This window comes from Ascaphus truei (genome assembly GCF_040206685.1).
Source record: "Ascaphus truei isolate aAscTru1 chromosome 20 unlocalized genomic scaffold, aAscTru1.hap1 SUPER_20_unloc_3, whole genome shotgun sequence".
In the NCBI taxonomy this organism is placed as follows: Eukaryota; Metazoa; Chordata; class Amphibia; order Anura; family Ascaphidae; genus Ascaphus; species Ascaphus truei.
In genome coordinates this window covers 247,906-268,394 of record NW_027453859.1, presented here as the reverse complement: position 1 = coordinate 268,394, position 20,489 = coordinate 247,906, and the positions used below count along the sequence as shown (strand labels likewise).

Genomic DNA, 20,489 nt, shown 5'->3' with positions numbered 1-20,489 from the left:
ACGGGGTGCCACACGGGGTGCCACACGGGATATCACACGATGGTGTCACACGGGATGTCACACGGGGGTGTCACACGGGGTTATCACAATAAGTGGATGTCACAAGGGGTGTCACACGGGGTATCACACGGGGTGTCGTATATATATATATATATATATATATATATATATATATATATATATATATATATATATATATACACACACACAAACACTTCATCTCTGTATACACGTTCTCTCACTTTCTCACACACTTTCTCTCACTCACTCACACACTTTCACTCACTCACACACTTTCTCTCACTCTCTCACTCACTCACACACTTTCTCCTCACTCTCACACACTTTCTCTCACTCTCTCACACACTTTCTCTCACTCTCACACACTTTCTTTCACTCTCTCACACACTTTCTCTCACTCACTCACACACTTTCTCTCACTCACTCACTCACTCACACACTTTCTCTCACTCACTTTCTCTCACTCTCTCACACACTGTCTCTCACTCTCTCACACACTTTCTCTCACTCTCTCACACACTTTCTCTCACTCTCTCACACACTTTCTCTCACTCTCTCACACACTTTCTCTCACTCTCTCACACACTCTCTCTCACTCTCTCACACACTTTCTCTCACTCGCTTTCACACTTTCTCCTCACTCTCTCACACACTTTCTTTCACTCTCTCACACACTTTCTCTCACTCACTCACACACTTTCTCTCACTCACTCACACACTTTCTCTCACTCACTTTCTCTCACTCTCTCACACACTGTCTCACTCTCTCACACACTTTCTCTCACTCTCTCACACACTTTCTCTCACTCTCTCACACACTTTCTCTCACTCACACACTTTCTCTCACTCTCACACACTTTCTCCTCACTCTCTCACACACTTTCTCTCACTCACACACTTTCTCTCACTCACTCACACACTTTCTCTCACTCTCTCACACACTTTCTCTCACTCACTCACACACTTTCTCCTCACTCACTCACACACTTTCTCTCACTCTCTCACACACTTTCTTTCACTCTCTCACACACTTTCTATCACTATCTCACACACTTTCTCTCACTCACTCACACACTTTCTCTCACTCACACACTTTCTCCTCACTCTCTCACAAACTTTCTCTCACTCTCTCACACACTTTCTCTCTCACACACTTTCTCTCACTCTCACACACTTTCTCTCACTCTCTCACACACTTTCTCTCACTCTCTCACACACTTTCTCTCACTCTCACACACTTTCTCTCACTCTCACACACTTTCTCTCACTCTCACACACTTTCTCTCACTCTCACACACTTTCTCTCTCATACACTTTCTCTGTCACACACTTTCTCTCACACACTTTCTCTCACACACTTTATCACTCACACTCTCTCACACACTTACTTACTCACTCACTCTCTGACACACTCTCTCTGACACTCTCGCACACTTTCTCACTCACACTCTCACACACTTTCTCACTCACACTCTCGCACACTTACTCTCTCACACACTCACTCTCTCACACACTTTCTCTCTCACAGATCACACGCCGTTATGCAGAGTTTTCGTCGGCCATTGTTAGTATAAACCAGACGTTTCCTAACGAGAGAACCAATGTCCTCCTGGGTCAGTTACAGGTACCGATGTGTGTGTGTGTGTGTTATCTTCTGGACCAGATACCTACCTATGGATATATATATACATATCCATATATATATCCATATATGCGTGTGTATGTTATCTTCTGGATCAGATACCTACCTATAAAAGTATGTGAGTTAGGCGGCACTCCACCACAATATACGTAAAATGAATGGAACAACCTATGGTGTGGTGCACGGGAACAGAGAGGGACCCCAAGCCCCCTCAAGACAATAACATATATATATATATATATATATAGTGGTTCCCAGCACTCAGTAAGAAAAACCAGACATAAGCTTCAATTTCGAAATTGCAACGATATATTGGGAAAAAAATGATACAGATCCAGAGCCTCGAGGATCCTTCTCATGGAACCAATACGTGAACAAGAGAGAGGGAGAGAGGGGGTGGGAAACAAGGGGAACAATACAGAGAAAAAACGGGAGAGGGGGGAGGGGGTAAAGACAATGTATAACAAATGCTACGGTCAAGGTGATAATATTATAGGGGGTCACCGTTTCGGGGCCTACAATCCCCTTCTTCAGGTCCGTTCCCACAGACTGGAATAGTCCATGCTACTTCCCTAAATAATACACCTCCACCCAGAACACCTCTCAAATTACTAAAACATGACAAGGACCAGCCCCAACCCGGGGTTACACAGTAAAACATCAATGTGCCAAGCGTACAAAGCTACATGGATAACGCCTGCACGCACTGCCGCTAATTATATATACGCCTGTGAAGATACTGTCTGACAGGTCCCCCCGCGGAGCCTGTGAAGATACTGTCTGACAGGTCCCCTCGCGGAGCTTGTGAAGATACTGCCTGACAGGTCCCCTCGCGGAGCCTGTGAAGATACTGTCTGACAGGTCCCCCCGCGGAGCCTGTGAAGGTACTGTCTGACAGGTCCCCTCGCGGAGCCTGTGAAGATACTGCCTGACAGGTCCCCTCGCGGAGCCTGTGAAGATACTGCCTGACAGGTCCCCTCGCGGAGCCTGTGAAGATACTGCCTGACAGGTCCCCTCGCGGAGCCTGTGAAGATACTGCCTGACAGGTCCCCTCGCGGAGCCTGTGAAGATACTGCCTGACAGGTCCCCTCGCGGAGCCAGTGAAGATACTGTCTGACAGGTCCCCCCGCGGAGCCTGTGAAGGTACTGTCTGACAGGTCCCCTCGCGGAGCCTGTGAAGATACTGTCTGACAGGTCCCCTCGCGGAGCCTGTGAAGATACTGTCTGACAGGTCCCCTCGCGGAGCCTGTGAAGATACTGCCTGACAGGTCCCCTCGCGGAGCCTGTGAAGATACTGCCTGACAGGTCCCCTCGCGGAGCCTGTGAAGATACTGTCTGACAGGTCCCCCCGCGGAGCCTGTGAAGGTACTGTCTGACAGGTCCCCTCGCGGAGCCTGTGAGGATACTGCCTGACAGGTCCCCCCGCGGAGCCTATGAAGATACTGTCTGACAGGTCCCTTCGCGTAGCCTGTGAAGATACTGCCTGACAGGTCCCCTCGCGGAGCCTGTGAGGATACTGTCTGACAGGTCCCCTCGCGCAGCCTGTGAAGATATTGTCTGACAGGTCCCCTCGCGGAGCCTGTGAAGATACTGTCTGACAGGTCCCCTCGCGGAGCCTGTGAAGATACTGCCTGACAGGTCCCCTTGCGGAGCCTGTGAAGATACTGTCTGACGGGTCCCCTCGCGGAGCCTGTGAAGGTACTGTCTGACAGGTCCCCTCGCAGAGCCTGCGAAGATACTGTCTGACAGGTCCCCTCGCAGAGCCTGTGAAGATACTGTCTGACAGGTCCCCTCGCGGAGCCTGTGAAGATACTGCCTGACAGGTCCCCTCGCAGAGCCTGCGAAGATACTGTCTGATGGGTCCCTTCGCGTAGCCTGTGAAGATACTGTCTGACAGGTCCCCTCGCGGAGCCTGTGAAGGTACTGCCTGACAGGTCCCCTCGCGGAGCCTGTGAAGATACTGCCTGACAGGTGCCCTCGCGGAGCCTGTGAAGGTACTGCCTGATAGGTCCCCTCGCGGAGCCTGTGAAGATACTGTCTGACAGGTCCCCTCGCGGAGCCTGTGAAGATACTGCCTGACAGGTCCCCTCGCGGAGCCTGTGAAGGTACTGCCTGACAGGTACCCTCGCGGAGCCTGTGAAGATACTGCCTGACAGGTCCCCTCGCGGAGCCTGTGAAGGTACTGTCTGACAGGTCCCCTCGCGGAGCCTGTGAAGATACTGCCTGACAGGTCCCCTCGCGGAGCCTGTGAGGATACTGCCTGACAGGTCCCCTCGCGGAGCCTGTGAAGATACTGTCTGACAGGTCCCCTCGCGGAGCCTGTGAAGATGCTGCCTGACAGGTCCCCTCGCTGAGCCTGTGAAGATTCTGTCTGACAGGTCCCCTCGCGGAGCCTGTAAAGATACTGTCTGACAGGTCCCCTCGCGGAGCCTGTGAAGATACTGCCTGACAGGTCCCCTCGCGGAGCCTGTGAAGATACTGTCTGACAGGTCCCCTCGCGGAGCCTGTGAAGATACTGTCTGACAGGTCCCCTCGCGGAGCCTTTGAAGGTACTGTCTGACAGGTCCCCTCGCAGAGCCTGCGAAGATACTGTCTGACAGGTCCCCTCGCAGAGCCTGTGAAGATACTGTCTGACAGGTCCCCTCGCAGAGCCTGCGAAGATACTGTCTGACAGGTCCCCTCGCAGAGCCTGTGAAGATACTGCCTGACAGGTCTCCTCGCAGAGCCTGTGAAGATACTGCCTGACAGGTCCCCTCGCAGAGCCTGTGAAGGTACTGTCTGACAGGTCCCCTCGCGGAGCCTGTGAAGGTACTGTCTGACAGGTCCCCTCGCGGAGCCTGCGAAGATACTGTCTGACAGGTCCCCTCGCGGAGCCTGTGAAGGTACTGCCTGACAGGTCCCTTCGCGTAGCCTGTGAAGATACTGCCTGACAGGTCCCCTCGCGGAGCCTGTGAAGGTACTGCCTGACAGGTCCCCTCGTGGAGCCTGTGAAGATACTGCCTGACAGGTCCCCCCGCGGAGCCTGTGAGGATACTGTCTGACAGGTCCCCCCGCGGAGCCTGTGAAGGTACTGTCTGACAGGTCCCCTCGCGGAGCCTGTGAAGGTACTGTCTGACAGGTCCCCTCGCGGAGCCTGTGAAGGTACTGTCTGACTGGTCCCCTCGCGGAGCCTGTGAAGGTACTGCCTGACAGGTCCCCTCGCGGAGCCTGTGAAGATACTGCCTGACAGGTGCCCTCGCGGAGCCTGTGAAGGTACTTCCTGATAGGACCCCTCGCGGAGCCTGTGAAGATACTGTCTGACAGGTCCCCTCGCAGAGCCTGTGAAGATACTGCCTGACAGGTCCCCTCGCGGAGCCTGTGAAGGTACTGCCTGACAGGTCCCCTCGCGGAGCCTGTGAAGATACTGCCTGACAGGTCCCCTCGCGGAGCCTGTGAAGATACTGCCTGACAGGTCCCCTCGCGGAGCCTGTGAAGGTACTGTCTGACAGGTCCCCTCGCGGAGCCTGTGAAGATACTGCCTGACAGGTCCCCTCGCGGAGCCTGTGAGGATACTGCCTGACAGGTCCCCTCGCGGAGCCTGTGAAGATACTGTCTGACAGGTCCCCTCGCGGAGCCTGTGAAGATACTGCCTGACAGGTCCCCTCGCGGAGCCTGTGAAGATTCTGTCTGACAGGTCCCCTCGCGGAGCCTGTAAAGATACTGTCTGACAGGTCCCCTCGGGGAGCCTGTGAAGATACTGCCTGACAGGTCCCCTCGCGGAGCCTGTGAAGGTACTGTCTGACAGGTCCCCTCGCAGAGCCTGCGAAGATACTGTCTGACAGGTCCCCTCGCGGAGCCTGTGAAGATACTGCCTGACAGGTCATTTCGCAGAGCCTGTGAAGATACTGTCTGACAGGTCCCCTCGCAGAGCCTGTGAAGATACTGCCTGACAGGTCCCCTCGCAGAGCCTGTGAAGATACTGCCTGACAGGTCCCCTCGCAGAGCCTGTGAAGGTACTGTCTGACAGGTCCCCTCGCGGAGCCTGTGAAGATACTGTCTGACAGGTCCCCTCGCAGAGCCTGCGAAGATACTGCCTGACAGGTCCCCCCGCGGAGCCTGTGAAGGAACTGTCTGACAGGTCCCCTCGCGGAGCCTGTAAAGATACTGTCTGACAGGTCCCCTCGCGGAGCCTGTGAAGGTACTGTCTGACAGGTCCCCTCGCGGAGCCTGTGAGGATACTGTCTGATAGGTCCCCTCGCGGAGCCTGTGAAGATACTGTCTGACAGGTCCCCTCGCGGAGCCTGTGAAGGTACTGTCTGACAGGTCCCCTCGCGGAGCCTGTAAAGATACTGTCTGACAGGTCCCCTCGCGGAGCCTGTGAGGATACTGTCTGACAGGTCCCCCCGCGGAGCCTGTGAGGATACTGTCTGACAGGTCCCCTCGCGGAGCCTGTGAAGGTACTGTCTGACAGGTCCCCTCGCGGAGCCTGTGAAGATACTGTCTGACAGGTCCCCTTGCGGAGCCTGTGAAGGTACTGTCTGACAGGTCCCCTCGCGGAGCCTGTGAGGATACTGTCTGACAGGTCCCCCCGCGGAGCCTGAGAAGGTACTGTCTGACAGGTCCCCTCGCGGAGCCTGCGAAGATACTGTCTGACAGGTCCCCTCGCGGAGCCTGCGAAGATACTGTCTGACGGGTCCCTTCGCGTAGCCTGTGAAGATACTGCCTGACAGGTCCCCTCGCGGAGCCTGTGAAGGTACTGCCTGACAGGTCCCTTCGCGTAGCCTGTGAAGATACTGCCTGACAGGTCCCCTCGCGGAGCCTGTGAAGGTACTGCCTGACAGGTCCCCTCGCGGAGCCTGTGAAGATACTGCCTGACAGGTCCCCTCACGGAGCCTGTGAAGATACTGCCTGACAGGTCCCCTCGCGGAGCCTGTGAGGATACTGCCTGACAGGTCCCCTCGCGGAGCCTGTGAAGATACTGCCTGACAGGTCCCCTCGCGGAGCCTGTGAAGATACTGCCTGACAGGTCCCCTCGCGGAGCCTTTAAGATTCTGTCTGACAGGTCCCCTCGCGGAGCCTGTGAAGATACTGTCTGACAGGTCCCCTCGCGGAGCCTGTGAAGATACTGCCTGACAGGTCCCCTCGCGGAGCCTGTGAAGATACTGTCTGACAGGTCCCCTCGCGGAGCCTGTGAAGATACTGTCTGACAGGTCCCCTCGCGGAGCCTGTGAAGATACTGCCTGACAGGTCCCCTCGCGGAGCCTGTGAAGATACTGTCTGACAGGTCCCCTCGCGGAGCCTGCGAAGATACTGTCTGACAGGTCCCCTCGCGGAGCCTGTGAAGGTACTGTCTGACAGGTCCCCTCGCGGAGCCTGTGAGGATACTGTCTGATAGGTCCCCTCGCGGAGCCTGTGAAGGTACTGTCTGACAGGTCCCCTCGCAGAGCCTGTGAAGATACTGTCTGACAGGTCCCCTCGCGGAGCCTGTGAAGATAGTGCCTGACAGGTCCCCTCGCGGAGCCTGTGAAGATACTGCCTGACAGGTCCCCTCGCGGAGCCTGTGAAGGTACTGCCTGACAGATCCCCTCGCGGAGCCTGTGAGGATACTGTCTGACAGGTCTCCCCGCGGAGCCTGTGAAGATACTGCCTGACAGGTCCCCTCGCGGAGCCTGTGAAGATACTGTCTGACAGGTCCCCTCGCGGAGCCTGTGAAGGTACTGTCTGACAGGTCCCCTCGCGGAGCCTGTGAAGATACTGTCTGACAGGTCCCCTCGCGGAGCCTGTGAGGATACTGTCTGACAGGTCCCCCCGCGGAGCCTGTGAGGATACTGTCTGACAGGTCCCCTCGCGGAGCCTGTGAAGGTACTGTCTGACAGGTCCCCTCGCGGAGCCTGTGAAGATACTGTCTGACAGGTCCCCTCGTGGAGCCTGTGAAGATACTGCCTGACAGGTCCCCTCGCGGAGCCTGTGAAGGTACTGCCTGACAGATCCCCTCGCGGAGCCTGTGAAGATACTGCCTGACAGGTCCCCTCGCGGAGCCTGTGAAGGTACTGTCTGACAGGTCTCCCCGCAGAGCCTGTTAAGATGCTGCCTGACAGGTCCCCTCGCGGAGCCTGTGAAGATACTGTCTGACAGGTCCCCTCGCGGAGCCTGTGAAGGTACTGTCTGACAGGTCCCCTCGCGGAGCCTGTGAAGATACTGTCTGACGGGTCCCCTCGCGGAGCCTGTGAAGGTACTGTCTGACAGGTCCCCTCGCGGAGCCTGTGAAGATAGTGTCTGACAGGTCCCCCCGCGGAGCCTGTGAAGATACTGTCTGACAGGTCCCCTCGCGGAGCCTGTGAAGATACTGTCTGACAGGTCCCCTCGCGGAGCCTGTGAAGGTACGGTCTGACAGGTCCCCTCGCGGAGCCTGTGATGGTACTGTCTGACAGGTCCCCTCGCGGAGTCTGTGAAGATACTGTCTGACAGGTCCCCCCGCGGAGCCTGTGAAGATACTGTCTGACAGGTCCCCCCGCGGAGCCTGTGAAGATACTGTCTGACAGGTCCCCTCGCGGAGCCTGTGAAGATACTGTCTGACAGGTCCCCTCGCGGAGCCTGTGAAGATACTGTCTGACAGGTCCCCTCGCGGAGCCTGTGAAGGTACTGTCTGACAGGTCCCCTCGCGGAGCCTGTGAAGATACTGTCTGACAGGTCCCCTCGCGGAGCCTGTGAAGGTACTGTCTGACAGGTCCCCTCGCGGAGCCTGTGACGATACTGTCTGACAGGTCCCCTCGCGGAGCCTGTGAAGATACTGTCTGACAGGTCCCCTCGCGGAGCCTGTGAAGGTACTGTCTGACAGGTCCCCTCGCAGAGCCTGTGAAGATACTGCCTGACAGGTCCCCTCGCAGAGCCTGTGAAGGTACTGTCTGACAGGTCCCCTCGCGGAGCCTGTGAAGATACTGTCTGACAGGTCCCCTCGCAGAGCCTGCGAAGATACTGCCTGACAGGTCCCCCCGCGGAGCCTGTGAAGGAACTGTCTGACAGGTCTCCTCGCGGAGCCTGTAAAGATACTGACTGACAGGTCCCCTCGCGGAGCCTGTGAAGGTACTGTCTGACAGGTCCCCTCGCGGAGCCTGTGAGGATACTGTCTGATAGGTCCCCTCGCGGAGCCTGTGAAGATACTGTCTGACAGGTCCCCTCGCGGAGCCTGTGAAGGTACTGTCTGACAGGTCCCCTCGCGGAGCCTGTGAAGGTACTGTCTGACAGATCCCCTCGCGGAGTCTGTGAAGATACTGCCTGACAGGTCCCCTCGCGGAGCCTGTGAAGATACTGTCTGACAGGTCCCCTCGCGGAGCCTGCGAAGATACTGTCTGACAGGTCCCCTCGCGGAGCCTGTGAAGGTACTGTCTGACAGGTCCCCTCGCGGAGCCTGTGAGGATACTGTCTGATAGGTCCCCTCGCGGAGCCTGTGAAGGTACTGTCTGACAGGTCCCCTCGCAGAGCCTGTGAAGATACTGTCTGACAGGTCCCCTCGCGGAGCCTGTGAAGATAGTGCCTGACAGGTCCCCTCGCGGAGCCTGTGAAGATACTGCCTGACAGGTCCCCTCGCGGAGCCTGTGAAGGTACTGCCTGACAGATCCCCTCGCGGAGCCTGTGAAGATACTGCCTGACAGGTCCCCTCGCGGAGCCTGTGAAGGTACTGTCTGACAGGTCTCCCCGCGGAGCCTGTGAAGATGCTGCCTGACAGGTCCCCTCGCGGAGCCTGTGAAGGTACTGTCTGACAGGTCCCCTCGCGGAGCCTGTGAAGATACTGTCTGACAGGTCCCCTCGCGGAGCCTGTGAGGATACTGTCTGACAGGTCCCCCCGTGGAGCCTGTGAGGATACTGTCTGACAGGTCCCCTCGCGGAGCCTGTGAAGGTACTGTCTGACAGGTCCCCTCGCGGAGCCTGTGAAGATACTGTCTGACAGGTCCCCTCGTGGAGCCTGTGAAGATACTGCCTGACAGGTCCCCTCGCGGAGCCTGTGAAGGTACTGCCTGACAGATCCCCTCGCGGAGCCTGTGAAGATACTGCCTGACAGGTCCCCTCGCGGAGCCTGTGAAGGTACTGTCTGACAGGTCTCCCCGCAGAGCCTGTTAAGATGCTGCCTGACAGGTCCCCTCGCAGAGTCTGTGAAGATACTGTCTGACAGGTCCCCTCGCGGAGCCTGTGAAGGTACTGTCTGACAGGTCCCCTCGCGGAGCCTGTGAAGATACTGTCTGACGGGTCCCCTCGCGGAGCCTGTGAAGGTACTGTCTGACAGGTCCCCTCGCGGAGCCTGTGAAGATACTGTCTGACAGGTCCCCCCGCGGAGCCTGTGAAGATACTGTCTGACAGGTCCCCTCGCGGAGCCTGTGAAGATACTGTCTGACAGGTCCCCTCGCGGAGCCTGTGAAGGTACGGTCTGACAGGTCCCTTCGCGGAGCCTGTGATGGTACTGTCTGACAGGTCCCCTCGCGGAGTCTGTGAAGATACTGTCTGACAGGTCCCCCCGCGGAGCCTGTGAAGATACTGTCTGACAGGTCCCCCCGCGGAGCCTGTGAAGATACTGTCTGACAGGTCCCCTCGCGGAGCCTGTGAAGATACTGTCTGACAGGTCCCCTCGCGGAGCCTGTGAAGATACTGTCTGACAGGTCCCCTCGCGGAGCCTGTGAAGGTACTGTCTGACAGGTCCCCTCGCGGAGCCTGTGAAGATACTGTCTGACAGGTCCCCTCGCGGAGCCTGTGAAGGTACTGTCTGACAGGTCCCCTCGCGGAGCCTGTAAAGATACTGACTGACAGGTCCCCTCGCGGAGCCTGTGAAGGTACTGTCTGACAGGTCCCCTCGCGGAGCCTGTGAGGATACTGTCTGATAGGTCCCCTCGCGGAGCCTGTGAAGATACTGTCTGACAGGTCCCCTCGCGGAGCCTGTGAAGGTACTGTCTGACAGGTCCCCTCGCGGAGCCTGTAAAGATACTGTCTGACAGGTCCCCTCGCGGAGCCTGTGAGGATACTGTCTGACAGGTCCCCCCGCGGAGCCTGTGAGGATACTGTCTGACAGGTCCCCTCGCGGAGCCTGTGAAGGTACTGTCTGACAGGTCCCCTCGCGGAGCCTGTGAAGATACTGTCTGACAGGTCCCCTTGCGGAGCCTGTGAGGGTACTGTCTGACAGGTCCCCTCGCGGAGCCTGTGAGGATACTGTCTGACAGGTCCCCTCGCGGAGCCTGTGAAGGTACTGCCTGACAGGTCCCCTCGCGGAGCCTGTGAAGGTACTGTCTGACAGGTCCCCTCGCGGAGCCTGTGAAGGTACTGTCTGACAGGTCCCCTCGCGGAGCCTGTGAAGGTACTGTCTGACAGGTCCCCTCGCGGAGCATGTGAAGGTACTGCCTGACAGGTCCCCTCGCGGAGCCTTTGAAGATACTGCCTGACAGGTCCCCTCGCGGAGCCTGCGAAGATACTGTCTGACGGGTCCCTTCGCGTAGCCTGTGAAGATACTGCCTGACAGGTCCCCTCGCGGAGCCTGTGAAGGTACTGTCTGACAGGTCCCCTCGCGGAGCCTGTGACGATACTGTCTGACAGGTCCCCTCGCGGAGCCTGTGAAGATACTGTCTGACAGGTCCCCTCGCGGAGCCTGTGAAGGTACTGTCTGACAGGTCCCCTCGCGGAGCCTGTGAAGATACTGTCTGACAGGTCCCCTCGCGGAGCCTGTAAAGATACTGTCTGACAGGTTCCCTCGCGGAGCCTGTGAAGGTACTGTCTGACAGGTCCCCCCGCGGAGCCTGTGAAGATACTGTCTGACAGGTCCCCTCGCGGAGCCTGTGAAGGTACTGTCTGACAGGTCCCCTCGCAGAGCCTGTGAAGATACTGCCTGACAGGTCCCCTCGCAGAGCCTGTGAAGGTACTGTCTGACAGGTCCCCTCGCGGAGCCTGTGAAGATACTGTCTGACAGGTCCCCTCGCAGAGCCTGCGAAGATACTGCCTGACAGGTCCCCCCGCGGAACCTGTGAAGGAACTGTCTGACAGGTCCCCTCGCGGAGCCTGTAAAGATACTGACTGACAGGTCCCCTCGCGGAGCCTGTGAAGGTACTGTCTGACAGGTCCCCTCGCGGAGCCTGTGAGGATACTGTCTGATAGGTCCCCTCGCGGAGCCTGTGAAGATACTGTCTGACAGGTCCCCTCGCGGAGCCTGTGAAGGTACTGTCTGACAGGTCCCCTCGCGGAGTCTGTGAAGATACTGCCTGACAGGTCCCCTCGCGGAGCCTGTGAAGATACTGTCTGACAGGTCCCCTCGCGGAGCCTGCGAAGATACTGTCTGACAGGTCCCCTCGCGGAGCCTGTGAAGGTACTGTCTGACAGGTCCCCTCGCGGAGCCTGTGAGGATACTGTCTGATAGGTCCCCTCGCGGAGCCTGTGAAGGTACTGTCTGACAGGTCCCCTCGCAGAGCCTGTGAAGATACTGTCTGACAGGTCCCCTCGCGGAGCCTGTGAAGATAGTGCCTGACAGGTCCCCTCGCGGAGCCTGTGAAGATACTGCCTGACAGGTCCCCTCGCGGAGCCTGTGAAGGTACTGCCTGACAGATCCCCTCGCGGAGCCTGTGAAGATACTGCCTGACAGGTCCCCTCGCGGAGCCTGTGAAGGTACTGTCTGACAGGTCTCCCCGCGGAGCCTGTGAAGATGCTGCCTGACAGGTCCCCTCGCGGAGCCTGTGAAGATACTGTCTGACAGGTCCCCTCGCGGAGCCTGTGAAGGTACTGTCTGACAGGTCCCCTCGCGGAGCCTGTGAAGATACTGTCTGACAGGTCCCCTCGCGGAGCCTGTGAGGATACTGTCTGACAGGTCCCCCCGTGGAGCCTGTGAGGATACTGTCTGACAGGTCCCCTCGCGGAGCCTGTGAAGGTACTGTCTGACAGGTCCCCTCGCGGAGCCTGTGAAGATACTGTCTGACAGGTCCCCTCGTGGAGCCTGTGAAGATACTGCCTGACAGGTCCCCTCGCGGAGCCTGTGAAGGTACTGCCTGACAGATCCCCTCGCGGAGCCTGTGAAGATACTGCCTGACAGGTCCCCTCGCGGAGCCTGTGAAGGTACTGTCTGACAGGTCTCCCCGCAGAGCCTGTTAAGATGCTGCCTGACAGGTCCCCTCGCGGAGCCTGTGAAGATACTGTCTGACAGGTCCCCTCGCGGAGCCTGTGAAGGTACTGTCTGACAGGTCCCCTCGCGGAGCCTGTGAAGATACTGTCTGACGGGTCCCCTCGCGGAGCCTGTGAAGGTACTGTCTGACAGGTCCCCTCGCGGAGCCTGTGAAGATACTGTCTGACAGGTCCCCCCGCGGAGCCTGTGAAGATACTGTCTGACAGGTCCCCTCGCGGAGCCTGTGAAGATACTGTCTGACAGGTCCCCTCGCGGAGCCTGTGAAGGTACGGTCTGACAGGTCCCCTCGCGGAGCCTGTGATGGTACTGTCTGACAGGTCCCCTCGCGGAGTCTGTGAAGATACTGTCTGACAGGTCCCCCCGCGGAGCCTGTGAAGATACTGTCTGACAGGTCCCCCCGCGCAGCCTGTGAAGATACTGTCTGACAGGTCCCCTCGCGGAGCCTGTGAAGATACTGTCTGACAGGTCCCCTCGCGGAGCCTGTGAAGATACTGTCTGACAGGTCCCCTCGCGGAGCCTGTGAAGGTACTGTCTGACAGGTCCCCTCGCGGAGCCTGTGAAGATACTGTCTGACAGGTCCCCTCGCGGAGCCTGTGAAGGTACTGTCTGACAGGTCCCCTCGCGGAGCCTGTAAAGATACTGACTGACAGGTCCCCTCGCGGAGCCTGTGAAGGTACTGTCTGACAGGTCCCCTCGCGGAGCCTGTGAGGATACTGTCTGATAGGTCCCCTCGCGGAGCCTGTGAAGATACTGTCTGACAGGTCCCCTCGCGGAGCCTGTGAAGGTACTGTCTGACAGGTCCCCTCGCGGAGCCTGTAAAGATACTGTCTGACAGGTCCCCTCGCGGAGCCTGTGAGGATACTGTCTGACAGGTCCCCCCGCGGAGCCTGTGAGGATACTGTCTGACAGGTCCCCTCGCGGAGCCTGTGAAGGTACTGTCTGACAGGTCCCCTCGCGGAGCCTGTGAAGATACTGTCTGACAGGTCCCCTTGCGGAGCCTGTGAGGGTACTGTCTGACAGGTCCCCTCGCGGAGCCTGTGAGGATACTGTCTGACAGGTCCCCTCGCGGAGCCTGTGAAGGTACTGCCTGACAGGTCCCCTCGCGGAGCCTGTGAAGGTACTGTCTGACAGGTACCCTCGCGGAGCCTGTGAAGGTACTGTCTGACAGGTCCCCTCGCGGAGCATGTGAAGGTACTGCCTGACAGGTCCCCTCGCGGAGCCTTTGAAGATACTGCCTGACAGGTCCCCTCGCGGAGCCTGCGAAGATACTGTCTGACGGGTCACTTCGCGTAGCCTGTGAAGATACTGCCTGACAGGTCCCCTCGCGGAGCCTGTGAAGGTACTGCCTGACAGGTCCCTTCGCGTAGCCTGTGAAGATACTGCCTGACAGGTCCCCTCGCGGAGCCTGTGAAGGTACTGCCTGACAGGTCCCCTCGCGGAGCCTGTGAGGATACTGCCTGACAGGTCCCCTCGCGGAGCCTGTGAAGATACTGCCTGACAGGTCCCCTCGCGGAGCCTGTGAGGATACTGCCTGACAGGTCCCCTCGCGGAGCCTGTGAAGATACTGCCTGACAGGTCCCCTCGCGGAGCCTGTGAAGATACTGCCTGACAGGTCCCCTCGCGGAGCCTGTGAAGATACTGTCTGACAGGTCCCCTCGCGGAGCCTGTGAAGATACTGCCTGACAGGTCCCCTCGCGGAGCCTGTGAAGATACTGTCTGACAGGTCCCCTCGCGGAGCCTGTGAAGATACTGTCTGACAGGTCCCCTCGCGGAGCCTGTGAAGATACTGCCTGACAGGTCCCCTCGCGGAGCCTGTGAAGATACTGTCTGACAGGTCCCCTCGCGGAGCCTGTGAAGGTACTGTCTGACAGGTCCCCTCGCGGAGCCTGCGAAGATACTGTCTGACAGGTCCCCTCGCGGAGCCTGTGAAGGTACTGTCTGACAGGTCCCCTCGCAGAGCCTGCGAAGATACTGTCTGACAGGTCCCCTCGCAGAGCCTGTGAAGATACTGCCTGACAGGTCCCCTCGCAGAGCCTGTAAAGGTACTGTCTGACAGGTCCCCTCGCGGAGCCTGTGAAGATACTGTCTGACAGGTCCCCCCGCGGAGCCTGTGAAGGTACTGTCTGACAGGTCCCCTCGCGGAGCCTGTGAAGGTACTGTCTGACAGGTCCCCTCGCGGAGCCTGTGAAGGTACTGTCTGACAGGTCCCCTCGCGGAGCCTGTGAAGGTACTGTCTGACAGGTCCCCTCGCGGAGCCTGTGAAGGTACTGCCTGACAGGTCCCCTCGCAGAGCCTGTGAAGATACTGCCTGACAGGTCCCCTCGCGGAGCCTGTAAAGATACTGTCTGACAGGTCCCCTCGCGGAGCCTGTGAAGGTACTGTCTGACAGGTCCCCTCGCGGAGCCTGTGAAGGTACTGTCTGACAGGTCCCCTCGCGGAGCCTGTGAAGGTACTGCCTGACAGGTCCCCTCGCAGAGCCTGTGAAGGTACTGTCTGACAGGTCCCCTCGCGGAGGCTGTAAAGATACTGTCTGACAGGTCCCCTCGCGGAGCCTGTGAAGGTACTGTCTGACAGGTCCCCTTGCGGAGCCTGTGAGGATACTGTCTGACAGGTCCCCCCGCGGAGCCTGTGACGATACTGTCTGACAGGTCCCCTCGCGGAGCCTGTGAAGATACTGTCTGACAGGTCCCCCCGCGGAGCCTGTGAAGGTACTGTCTGACAGGTCCCCTCGCGGAGCCTGTGAAGGTACTGTCTGACAGGTCCCCCCGCGGAGCCTGTGAAGGTACTGTCTGACAGGTCCCCTCGCGGAGCCTGTGAAGGTACTGTCTGACAGGTCCCCTCGCGGAGCCTGTGACGATACTGTCTGACAGGTCCCCTCGCGGAGCCTGTGAAGATACTGTCTGACAGGTCCCCTCGCGGAGTCTGTGAAGATACTGTCTGACAGGTCCCCCCGCGGAGCCTGTGAAGATACTGTCTGACAGGTCCCCCCGCGGAGCCTGTGAAGATACTGTCTGACAGGTCCCCTCGCGGAGCCTGTGAAGATACTGTCTGACAGGTCCCCTCGCGGAGCCTGTGAAGATACTGTCTGACAGGTCCCCTCGCGGAGCCTGTGAAGATACTGTCTGACAGGTCCCCTCGCGGAGCCTGTGAAGGTACTGTCTGACAGGTCCCCTCGCGGAGCCTGTGACGATACTGTCTGACAGGTCCCCTCGAGGAGCCTGTGAAAATACTGTCTGACAGGTCCCCTCGCGGAGCCTGTGAAGGTACTGTCTGACAGGTCCCCTCGCGGAGCCTGTGAAGATACTGTCTGACAGGTCCCCTCACGGAGCCTGTGAAGATACTGTCTGACAGGTTCCCTCGCGGAGCCTGTGAAGGTACTGTCTGACAGGTCCCCCCGCGGAGCCTGTGAAGATACTGTCTGACAGGTCCCCTCGCGGAGCCTGTGAAGGTACTGTCTGACAGGTCCCCTCGCGGAGCCTGTGAAGATACTGTCTGACAGGTCCCCTCACGGAGCCTGTGAAGATACTGTCTGACAGGTTCTCTCGCGGAGCCTGTGAAGGTACTGTCTGACAGGTCCCCCCGCGGAGCCTGTGAAGATACTGTCTGACAGGTCCCCTCGCGGAGCCTGTGAAGGTACTGTCTGACAGGTCCCCTCGCGGAGCCTGTGAAGATACTGTCTGACAGGTCCCCTCGCGGAGAGTGCAGGAGACGTCCTGACGAGCAGTAGGATTCGGATTTTCATTCTTCTCCTCACAGGGTTATTGCAGTGTACTCTATGGTTTTCTGTCCATTAGAAGAGAGTATCTTCATAAGCTTATATATAATTAGTGTCAGTGCATCTTCCCACTCTCTCTCTCTCTCCTCCTCTCTCTCTCTCTCTCTCCTCCCCCTCCCTCTCTCTCTCCTCCCCCTCCCTCTCTCTCTCCTCCCCCTCCCTCTCTCTCTCCTCCCTCCCTCTCCCCCTGCTCTCTCCTCCCTCCCTCTCTCTCCTCCCTCCCTCTCCCTGCGCTCTCTCTCCTCCCTCCCCCCGCGCTCTCTCTCAGGTGGAGGTGGAGAACTTTGTTTTAATGATGGCCGCTGAGTTTTCCTCCCGTAAGGAGCAGCTGATCTTCCTGATGAATAACTACGACATGTTACTCAGTGTCCTCATGGTGAGTACTCTTCCCCCCCCTTCCTCACCTCTCTCCCCCTCCTCACACCCCGCTCCCCCCTCCTCACATACCTCCATGGTGAGTACTGGCTGTGCCTGTCACCCTGCTCCCCCCTCTCTCTACCTTTCCTCCTCAAACCTATCTCCCCCCCTCCTCACCTCTCTCCCCCCTCCTCACCTCTATCCCCTCCTCACACCATGCTCCCCCTCCTCAGACCCCACTCTCCCCTCCTCACACCTCTCTCTCCCCCACCCCCCTCCTCACACCTCTCTCTCCCCCACCCCCCTCCTCACACCTCTCTCTCCCCCAACCCCGTCCTCACACCTCTCTCTCCCCCACCCCCCTCCTCACACCTCTCTCTCCCCCACCCCCCTCCTCACACCTCTCTCTCCCCCACCCCCCTCCTCACACCTCTCTCTCCCCCACCCCCCTCCTCACACCTCTTCTCCCCCATCCCCCTCCTCACACCTCTCTCTCCCCCACCCCACCTCTCTCTCCCCCACCCCCCTCCTCACCTCTCTCTCCCCCCACCCCCCTCCTCACCTCTTTCCCCCACCCCCTCCTCACCTCTCTCCCCCACCCCACCTCTCTCTCCCCCACCCCCTCCTCACCTCTCTCCCCCACCCCACCTCTCTCTCCCCCACCCCCCTCCTCACCTCTCTCCCCCACCCCCCTCCTCACCTCTCTTTTTCCCCCCTCCTCACCTCTCTATTTCCCTCCTCCTCACCTCTCTTTTTCCCCCCTCCTCACACCTTATGGTGAGTACCGGCCGTGCCTGTGCCAGTCGCCCTGACCCCCCCCTCCACACACCCCGCTCCCTCCCCCTCGCATCCCCCTCGCATCCCCCTCACTCCCCCCCTCTCACCCCCCCTCTCACCCCTCTGTCCCTCTCTAGGAACGCGCATCCTCAGACAGTAAGGAAGTGGAGAGTTTTCAGCAGCTGCTAACCGCTCGCACACAGGTCAGTGACGGCAGCTCCCCTCTTTCTCCCCTCTTATACTGTCTTTCTCATTCCCTCTCTCATTCCCCTCTCTCATTCCCCTCTCTCATCCCCTCTCTCATTCCCTCTCTCATTCCCCTCTCTCATTCCCTCTCTCATTCCCCCATCTCATTCCCTCTCTCATTCCCCTCTCTCATTCCCCTCTCTCATTCACCCCTCTCTCATTCCCCCTCCCTCTCTCATTCCCTCTCTCATTCCCCCATCTCATTCCCTCTCTCATTCCCTCTCTCATTCCCCTCTCTCATTCCCTCTCTCATTCCCCCATCTCATTCCCTCTCTCATTCCCCCATCTCATTCCCTCTCTCATTCACCCCTCTCATTCCCTCTCTCATTCCCCTCTCTCATTCACCCCTCTCTCTTTCCCTCTCTCATTCCCTCTCTCATTCCCCCATCTCATTCCCTCTCTCATTCCCTCTCTCATTCCCTCTCTCATTCCCTCTCTCATTCCCTCTCTCATTCACCCCTCTCATTCCCTCTCTCATTCCCCTCTCTCATTCCCTCTCTCATTCCCTCTCTCATTCCCCCATCTCATTCCCTCTCTCATTCACCCCTCTCATTCCCTCTCTCATTCCCCTCTCTCATTCCCTCTCTCATTCCCTCTCTCATTCCCTCTCTCATTCCCTCTCTCATTCCCTCTCTCATTCCCCTCTCTCATTCCCTCTCTCATTCCCCTCTCTCATTCCCTCTCTCATTCCCCTCTCTCATTCCCTCTCTCATTCCCCTCTCTCATTCCCTCTCTCATTCCCCTCTCTCATTCCCCTCTCTCATTCCCTCTCTCATTCCCCTCTCTCATTCCCTCTCTCATTCCCCTCTCTCATTCCCTCTCTCATTCCCTCTCTCATTCCCCTCTCTCATTCCCCCTCCCTCTCTCATTCACCCCTCTCATTCCCTCTCTCATTCCCCTCTCTCATTCCCTCTCTCGTTCCCTCTCTCATTCCCCATCTCATTCCCTCTCTCATTCCCTCTCTCATTCCCCCATCTCATTCCCTCTCTCATTCCCTCTCTCATTCCCCTCTCTCATTCCCCCTCCCTCTCTCATTCACCTCTCTCATTCCCTCTCTCATTCCCTCTCTCATTCCCCTCTCTCATTCCCTCTCTCATTCCCTCTCTCATTCCCCCATCTCATTCCCTCTCTCACCCCCCCCTCTCATTCCCCCTCCCTCTCTCATTCCCTCTCTCATTCCCCCTCCCTCTCTCATTCCCTCTCTCATTCCCGTCTCTCATTCCCTCTCTCATTCCCCCTCCCTCTCTCATTCCCCTCTCTCATTCCCTCTCTCATTCCCCTCTCTCATTCCCTCTCTCATTCCCCTCTCTCATTCCCTCTCTCATTCCCCTCTCTCATTCCCTCTCTCATTCCCCCCTCTCATTCCTCCCCCCCTCTCATTCCCCCTCCCTCTCTCATTCCCCTCCCTCTCTCATTCCCTCTCTCATTCCCCCTCCCTCTCTCATTCCCTCTCTCATTCCCCTCTCTCATTCCCTCTCTCATTCCTCCATCTCATTCCCTCTCTCATTCCCCCCCCTCTCATTCCCCTCCCTCTCATTCCCCTCCCTCTCTCATTCCCCCTCCCTCTCTCATTCCCTCTCTCATTCCCGCTCCCTCTCTCATTCCCCCCTCTCATTCCCTTTTCTCATTCCCCCTCCCTCTCTCATTCCCCCTCCCTCTCTCATTCCCCCTCCCTCTCTCATTCCCCTCCCTCTCTCATTCCCTTCTCTCATTCCCCCTCCCTCTCTCATTCCCCCTCCCTCTCTCATTCCCTCTCTCATTCCCCCCTCTCATTCCCCACCCTTTCATTCCCTTCTCTCATTCCCCCCTCACTCTCTCATTCCCCCTCCCTCTCTCATTCCCCCCTCCCTCTCTCATTCCCCCCTCCCTCTCTCATTCCCCCCTCCCTCTCTCATTCCCCCCTCCCTCTCTCATTCCCCCTCCCTCTCTCATTCCCCCTCCCTCTCTCCTTCCCCCCTCTCATTCCCCCCTCTCATTCCCCCCTCTCATTCCCCCCCTCTCATTCCCCCCTCTCATTCCCTTCTCTCATTCCCCCCCTCTCATTCCCTTCTCTCATTCCCCCTCCCTCTCTCATTCCCCCTCCCTCTCTCATTCCCCCTCCCTCTCTCATTCCCCCTCCCTCTCTCATTCCCCCTCCCTCTCTCATTCCCCTTCCCTCTCTCATTCCACTCCCTCTCTCATCCCCCCCCCTCTCATTCCCTTCTCTCATTCCCCCTCCCTCTCTCATTCCCCCTCCCTCTCTCATTCCCCCTCCCTCTCTCATTCCCCCTCCCTTCTCTCATTCCCCCCTCACTCTCTCATTCCCCCTCCCTCTCTCATTCCCCCCTCCCTCTCTCATTCCCCCCTCCCTCTCTCATTCCCCCCTCCCTCTCTCATTCCCCCCTCCCTCTCTCATTCCCCCCTCCCTCTCTCATTCCCCCTCCCTCTCTCATTCCCCCTCCCTCTCTCATTCCCCCCCCCCCCTCTCATTCCCCCCTCTCCTTCCCCCCTCCCATTCCCCCCTCTCATTCCCCCCCTCTCATTCCCTTCTCTCATTCCCCCTCCCT

General features: G+C 58.4%; 1 protein-coding gene across 1 annotated transcript in view; it reads left to right on the top strand.

The window, feature by feature from the left end:
- VPS52 (VPS52 subunit of GARP complex) overlaps window positions 1-17,978 on the top strand; it is a gene marked incomplete at its 3' end in the record, with an annotated part of 54,640 nt that extends 36,662 nt beyond the window's left edge. The window contains 3 exon segments of the mRNA XM_075580905.1: window positions 1,550-1,645; window positions 16,832-16,939; window positions 17,835-17,978. Coding sequence (XP_075437020.1) covers window positions 1,550-1,645; window positions 16,832-16,939; window positions 17,835-17,978 — 348 coding nt within the window.
- Between the last annotated feature and the right edge of the window lie 2,511 nt (window positions 17,979-20,489).